This window comes from Nicotiana tabacum, chromosome 6, assembly GCF_000715075.1.
Source record: "Nicotiana tabacum cultivar K326 chromosome 6, ASM71507v2, whole genome shotgun sequence".
NCBI classification, from domain to species: Eukaryota; Viridiplantae; Streptophyta; class Magnoliopsida; order Solanales; family Solanaceae; genus Nicotiana; species Nicotiana tabacum.
The window spans coordinates 3067820-3075490 of NC_134085.1; the positions used below are offsets into that span (position 1 = coordinate 3067820).

The 7671-nt window shown below is 38.0% G+C and overlaps 1 protein-coding gene across 1 annotated transcript; it reads right to left on the minus strand.

Moving 5' to 3' along the window:
- Positions 1 to 227: 227 nt before the first annotated feature.
- Positions 228 to 7511, minus strand: LOC107784862 (adenylate kinase, chloroplastic). Its single transcript, XM_016606051.2, has 7 exons — positions 7244 to 7511; positions 7061 to 7159; positions 3677 to 3805; positions 3415 to 3549; positions 3035 to 3181; positions 2438 to 2512; positions 228 to 534 (listed from the first exon to the last, which is right to left on the minus strand). The coding sequence occupies exons 1-7, from the start codon at positions 7448 to 7450 to the stop codon at positions 430 to 432; spliced, it is 897 nt and encodes a 298-aa protein (XP_016461537.2). The 5' UTR covers positions 7451 to 7511; the 3' UTR covers positions 228 to 429.
- Positions 7512 to 7671: the final 160 nt, after the last annotated feature.

The following is a 7671-nucleotide window of genomic DNA, read 5'->3' on the forward strand; positions in this document are numbered from 1 at the left end:
CCAAGTGACGACTCTGAAATAAACAAACCAATCCCGTTTCGATTGTCCTTTAATTGGAAAAAACTCCCTTGTACCCTCTCGGGTACGGAAAAAGGAAAAAGGAGGTGCGACACTAACAAACTTAAGAGGCCAAAAACTTTCTAAAAACAATTAAGTGTTGTACCAATCTCCAATTATACAAAAGAGGGGCCAAAATCAAAAGCAAAAACCATGAGTATACAACTAGATGCTGAAAACCAGACAAATAATTTTTCTTTTTTCACTTATTCTCGTCTATACATGGTATTTCAGCATATTAATACAAGAGGAATGGCAATAAACAATGACAATTATTCATGATATATTCAAAATGCATCCTATGATTGAACTCTTTTCTTCACCTAATTGGATAATACTTCCTCTCTTTACATGCTAATTTGTTCTGTTCCTCTATGCTGCCACAGTTCCCAACTTTCCTTGCTTTTGCTCTTGAAGCTGTGTTAATGCATCATCGATCTGAGCAAATACATCCTGCTTGGAAGCGCTTCCATTCACCTAAAACGAAAATAATTCAGAAGAACAGAATCATATTGCCTTTTTAAGGTTAAGAGATGATAACTCATGCACGCACCTGGAAATAGAGGAATTATAATATGTCTCGATCAAGTAAGGGATAGAGGAGTGTTAAGAGGGACCATTTCACCGATTTGCTTCTTCCCTTAGCTAAAATATAATATCGCTCATCGAAGATGTTTGGTACCAATTGAGAGAGAATAGCTTCTTTTCATCTCATATGAGAAAGTTTCAAGAAGTTACTTTATGGGGGTAACACTAAAACCTCACTTTGACACCTTGCGAAATTTGAACTAATGGCGTGCATCTATTGCACGTCCTGTGTGTACTATTATTGTTCAACAGGAAGCATGTGACCTCTAGATAAGTTAAATTCCAAAACAATGTGTGTGTGGATATGTGTAGGTAAGATGGTCATTTTGTTACCTAGATCTGGTGGGATTTGGGGGGGGGGGAGGGGGGGAGGTTGGGTTGTTTAAATCTTGCAAGGTATTGCTGTAGCTCCTCTCAGTCCTTTTATTGAGCATAATGATGCCAATCAGGGTGCATTCATTTGTTATACAGCATCACACCGTTCCGTTCCCTTAACGATGATGTGACAAGTGCATTAAGGAAAATAAGGTGGAACTTAAGACCATAAACTCTAGATACATTTAGTTCTTACTTCTTTATTACCTCTACAACTAGTTTATGTACTAGCAGCTTTAGGAATTAGGATAACTAAAAACTAGAATTGCTCCATGGTTGATGTGTTAACTAATAGCCCGTTTGGCCAAGCGGCAAAAATCAGCTTATTTTGAGAAGTGCTTTTTCTCAAAAGTGCTTTTCTCAAAAGTACTTTTGGTGAGAAGTAATTTGTGTTTGGCTAATTAGTTTGAAAAGCACTTCTGAGCAGCAATTAATGTTTGGCCAAGCTTTAAAAAACTGCTTCTAAGTGTATTTTTCTAAAAAGTGCTTCTCAAAAAAGTGCTTTTGGAGAGAAGCTACTTTTTTCTGCTTCTCCTCAAAAGTATTTTTTTTTCCTTCCAAAAGCTTGGCCAAACACCTCAATTTTTGGCCAAAAAAAAGCACTTCTGGCCAAAAAGAAGCTTGGCCAAACAGGCTATAACTCCTCTTTCTAGAGCTGCTTATGATGTTGCACGGTGTCGGTCAATGAACTCAAAGCTACTTATGATGTTGCATGGTGTCGGTCAATGAACTATTCAAGGGTCTATTCCAAATTTTACATATTAATAAGAAAGTTGAATAGGTTCTTCAATAAGCAAGGAGATACTTGAACAGATAAAGAATTGCATCGAGAAAGAGAAGAACAAACAAGAGCATCTAGGATAAAGAACGCGGTGAAGAAAGTGGTAGTTAAGACACTATCATGCGGCCAAGGCAATGCTTTATCGAAGAAATTGAAAGAGCTTCTCATTTATCAATCAAAAAGACAGCAGAGCAGTATCTGTTTAGAGGACAGCAGATTATAACCACAACAACACTAGTCACAAGCTTAGATGATTTTCTGTGCCTCACTACCAATGTGTCCCATATAAAATTGCAGTTTTTGGTACTATTTTTCTAATCAAAGTCAATTAATGAACAGAAAGGACAGCAAGACGAGATTTATGGTATACTTGAACCAACAATTGATTACTTCATTTCTTAGAGCAAATATAATGCATGTATAATTGAGAATCCATATCTTATTGATGGACCCATAATACCCTTTTTCTTTTTAGGAAAATAACATTGATCCATAATACCTCAAAAATTATCAAGCAATAATTCATTAATGGGGTTTTCATTTGCTATGTAAATTCAACAGTTTCAGTATCCAGTCATTTCATTTCGCAGTTTAAGGTCAAGTAACTTTTCAAAAGAAGATTGGCAAAAGGAGTACCTTGACTGTGATATCTTTATACAAGGAGAGAACTGCCTCCACATTTTGATGGTGAGTGTGCAAACGCAATTTAACCTGAAAAGGTAATTATAAGAACGATCAGAGAAAAACCAAGCTTATAATAATATATACTTCTGGCTTTAAAGATACATAAACTGAATCTGGAATAAGAAGAGAACATAATAACAAAATGGTTTAGTTGAAGAGGAAAATTGCAGAACAGCAGCAGCATTTTCAGGTCCAAACGGTCCTTTTAGGTCAAAGATTGCCGGTTGGATTTCTAATTTTTTCACCTTTTTTTGGAGGGCGAGACAGTTGGCTTGTGTTGGGCGGGGGAGGGGGTGGACCGCAGTTGTGAGGAAGAGAGAAGGAGCTTAGAAGGGGGATAACTTTATTTAAAGGCAAACTAATGAGTCAAAAGGGAGGCAAATGTCAACTGAGAGCCAGATGAGTTTCACATGAAGGAATTTGATTCAAAAGCTTCACATCAAACCAACTGCAAATAAATACCAGGAAAGTTAAACCAACAATGATACCGTATTTTTTTATAAGTAACCAAGAAAGGTAACGTTGATTAATTCATGGAATAAAACATGCCTTTTCTTCTGTGTCGTCAAAGCGCTGAGTAAGCCTAGCAGCAATTTCTTCCGTCTCTGGTGGAGAATACTTCAAATGGTAAATTTTCCCCGTTACTGGATCTAGCCTACGGCCGACCACTCTCTCAACAAGAATCTCTTCAGGTACCTATACACACAGAAAAAACTTGTGATAGAATGAAGGTGGATTACATAGTGAAACTTCCTGGAGTTACAGTCTACTGCAAGAGAAACAAAGGAAAGGTCAAGGAACCTCAAAGTATTTTAAAGTTTCTCTCTAAGTAATGAAATCACATAATTTTCTGTATGGCCTTAACAAAAGGAACTTCACTAAGAAAAGAATGAAAGAACACGAGGCACAGGGCCACTGCAGAACCTCACTTCCAGAAGAATAAAGAGGTCTGGTTGGAAGCCAAATTCTTTGAGTGCTATGGCTTGAGAGGAGCTCCGAGGGTATCCATCTAAAAGCCAACCCTTCTCTTGAGAATCTGGACCATTTAACCGTTCTTTGACCATCTGCACCAGAAGGAACCACTTATTACCAATCAATAAGATTGCCTGAATTAATGTCAGTTTCCGACCTAGAAAGCATACTAAGCAATAGCATACTGACCAAAGCAGGCAGTGCATGAAGTAAACCTACCGTCACAACTATTTCATCCGGTACCAATTTCCCTTTATCCATGTATTCCTTTGCTTGCTTCCCATTTTCGGATCCTGCAGCAATTTCTGCCCTCAGTAAATCTCCAGCAGCAATATGCACCAAACCATACTGCACACACATGAAAACTGGATTGACACTATTTCTCCTCACAGATGACTACATACTGAGGAACACAGAGGGTATAGGAAGCAACTAAAAGCATATTCAGGGAACCACTGTACATTACATCCCAAATGAGGAAAGAAATAACCACTTAAACAGCACATCGATCAAACAAAAGCTAAATTATCCGAGACCCATAAAGCAAGTGAATTCAAGCAGCCTGGGCTTCCATTACAAATAAGACAGAGAAGCTTATTCCATTCCCACTTTTGGTTGGGAGGCATTTTCTACATATTGGTTAAGCCCACAATGCACATGAGAGAACATATCAAATTGACAGGAATGTTGATAAGAATTCACTTTAGACACAAATAAAGATACCTAAGATTAATAACGGAATAAGCATAGGGAAAGCAATATTGGTTTAGGACACCAAGAGTCTCCTTCAAAAATGTAGTATGAGCCAGAGAACAAAGCTTTTAGCCTACTCTGGAGCTGAGTGACCACTCTTGTGGTTTAGAGAAATCCAAAAAATCCTGGATAAAACAAGAGCTGGAGATTGTAAGCACGATACTAGCAAAGAAGTGTTTGCAAGCAATTGCTAGTGCATAGCTGATGCAGGATTGGTCAAGTTCAAGTACATGGTTGTCCAGTAATATGGTGTGTGCAAATGATTGTGGGAAGTTTCAAACTTGAGACCTTGACGATGTCTATCCGAGCCACTTTTATTTCCTCATCAACTTTGGACGTGTATACTTAAGCCCTACCTCGTTCCCTACCCGCCAAATACATAAATTTGATTTGGGAAGCTCTCGAGAACCCAACTTCCTCCAAGGTCCCTCCATCATCCAAGGTAAGTTCTAATGACGTCTTTAAGTTAATTTCAATTCCCCACCACCTTATTAACATGGGTAAACCTTTCAAATCACTAGATATTCGATTGAGACATCATTGGTTGAGAAACGAAACCCTAGAACTCGAATTCAAGAGAATTGAACTTCAAAAAGGTAATGCTTCTACTCCCTAATCATTTATAGCCATGAGTTGATGAGTTCTTGGGAGAATAGTAAATGAGTTTGATAAAGAGAATTATATGAACTATGCTAGGGGGTTGTTGACTTAAGATTGTTGTAATGAGAAAGGGTGTTAGTTACATCTATTTGGGATTGTAGAATCACCTAGAAGAAGTAGAATGAGAATTGGCTGAAGAAAACATCATTAAAAAGGGCTATGAGGCTTTACGCCCATAAGGTGTTTGATAAAATGCCTAAGTGACTAAAACATGAGCATTAGTGCTAATATTGGTTCCTCTTGATATATATTGCCATAGATCATCGTTGAAAGAGGCGACAAACATTGTGATACGCTTAAAAAGACCAGAGTCAAGGTATATCAGATTAACTCTCTACATTTGGGAATGTTAATGATTCTCCCTACACTATTTTTCTTTTACAGCATTACTGATTGCCTCAGAAATATAGTTAAGCTTAGTTCCTTGAATAGTTGCAGAACTTCTATTCTCTAGCTTCGTAATTAGTTCAAGACTTTCATTCCGAACGTTGTGAGCTCAATACGTAATCAATATAGACTTATGTTTAATGCCCATGAGTCTCAGTCTAGATTACTCAACAAGTCATAAACAATTGAAGCTTCAGTTCATGAATACATATCTCAGTCTAGTCCTATTCAGCATTCCTGTATTAGGTAACTTAGTATGATTCAGTATCATATATTGCAGTATGATTCTTAGTCCCTGATTTTAAATCCATGAATGTTGAACACCTGTATTTGGGCCTGAGGCCGCAGTTTATGCTTTATACATCATTGGGCCTGAAGCCGCGGTTATGTATACGTATACTTGCGCCCCACGCCGCAGCTTGTGCACATTTATATTGGGCCTGAGGCCGCAGCTTACTTACTCAGATAAACAGGTGGTTTCTCATTCAGAACAGGTAGTATTCATGTCTTTATTCCTATGTTCAGTTCAGTTATCAGTTATCAGTTATCAGTTTCAGTATTTACGGTTCTTTCTTTCTGTTGCTTTACATACCAATGCAATTTAACCTTTACCTTATCAAAAAACATACCAATGCAATTCAAATGTACTGATGTCCCTTTCGCCCAGGGCTTGCATCTTGCGATGCAAGTAACGATTTCCAGGTTGACAATCCAGAGCGCTAGGATTCTCGTACCAGCTATTTGGCGAGCCCCAATTCTTTCGGGGCATTATCAATAGTTTACAGTCTTTTAGTATTTACTGACAGTCAGTATTTTCAGTAATTCATTAGAGGATTCATAGACTAGAGTAACAATGGCTTTTCATGTTAAGTAATGTTGGCTACATATATCTTTCAGACTTATATTACGCACTTTAATTTATATCATTCAGACTTTCAGTATATCAGCATATGTTAGTTTATCTTCCGCATAGAGTATGTTATGATATCGCATGTTGATTCAGCCACCACATGTAGTTAGGCACTGGGTGTAGTGTTATGTTCCGCCCAGGTTCAGGGCGTGACAATTCGCACTTGTCGAAAACATAATTAAATAATTCAAAGTGAACCTCTTCTATTAGCATAAGTTTCTATGACAATCACATGGTAATAGAGCATGGTACCACAGCAAGCAGAGCTCCTAATTTCAAGTCTCACATTCATCCATGACCCAATAATTGAAAAGAATTTTCACATGTTTGGCACAAGAAAAAGAGTTTTACCCGCATGTGAGGGGGCGTGTTCAAAACATAACTAAGTAATCAAAAGTATGTTCTTTCTAAAAGTTTAAGATTTCAGATGAGACGGTGACACAATTCAACAACACTATGATTTGGGATGGTGAAATATGTGTTACGAGTAAGTTAAGGAGGTTCAGAATTGAAAAGGAAAAAACAACCCAAAATCAAGTGATGTTGCGGTCGCAACAGCAGACTTGTGGTCGGAGCAAAGAGAGAAAATGAGGCAGTGATCCTTGGAACATAATTCACGATCGCATGAGGCTGACCGTGATGGTAGTCCTATTGAGGCTGAATCCCTCACAAATCTTTAGCTTTCACTAACAATTTTTTTTCCAAAAATCTATTAGATCTATTGAAACCCAAGTTCAACTTAAGCAAGTTTTCATTCAAATTCAACTTCATCTAATCTTTCTCACTTCTTTCAGCTTCAGTTCAAATTTTGTCCAAATGCATACTAGAAATCCTAGACCAACTCATTAGGAAAAGAAAAGTCAACACTTCTACACAAAGAATAGAACTAGTACCTTGTCGGTAATGAGCTCGCATTGTGTCCCTTTCCCAGAAGCAGGAGCACCAGATATCATTATCCTCAAAGGCTCTGCCTTTTTAGCACATCCCAAAACCTAAATTTTACAAATCAAGATTCAATCATAACTCAAAATTAGCTGAAATAATCAAAAGGGTGTGCAATTCAAAGCTCGAAATACCAGGAAACTGGCATCGTTGGGAGGCGGAACTCTCCGGCAATGAGTTCTGAAAAGGGTTTGACGTGAGTGAAAGGAAGAAGATTTAGAAAACGACAAGTGGGAGGAGGTAAAGGGTCGGTGAGAAGGGACTAATGAAGAGGAGGAATGCTTTTGGGGGTTTGACTTCGACGAGATAGATGTGAAGCTGAGAGAGGAGCAAAAAGCCATGGCTGCTGCTCTCTGCTGTCCCTTTCTCTATCTCCTTTTGTGCCTGATTTATAGCCTCACGTTTTTGGAGTTTAAGTGAATTTATGTGTGTTTTGTTGCAATTTTTTTTCCTATTTTCTTTTTATTTGGTTGGAATACGATTTATACCGGTATAATTATATTGGAATAAGTTGTGGTGAAATTAGTTATGTTAGGTGGGGTGGGCATCGGTCGGTTCGGTT

Excerpts from the sequence above, each read along its gene's own strand:
- LOC107784862 (XM_016606051.2), bottom strand. The coding sequence starts at position 7,450 with ATGGCTTTTTGCTCCTCTCTCAGCTTCACATCTATCTCGTCGAAGTCA. Across the intron at positions 3,806-7,060 it reads GCGAGCTCATTACCGACAAG|TATGGTTTGGTGCATATTGC; the intron begins GTACTAGTTCTA and ends ATGTGTGTGCAG. Across the intron at positions 3,550-3,676 it reads CGGATGAAATAGTTGTGACG|ATGGTCAAAGAACGGTTAAA; the intron begins GTAGGTTTACTT and ends CTTCTGGTGCAG.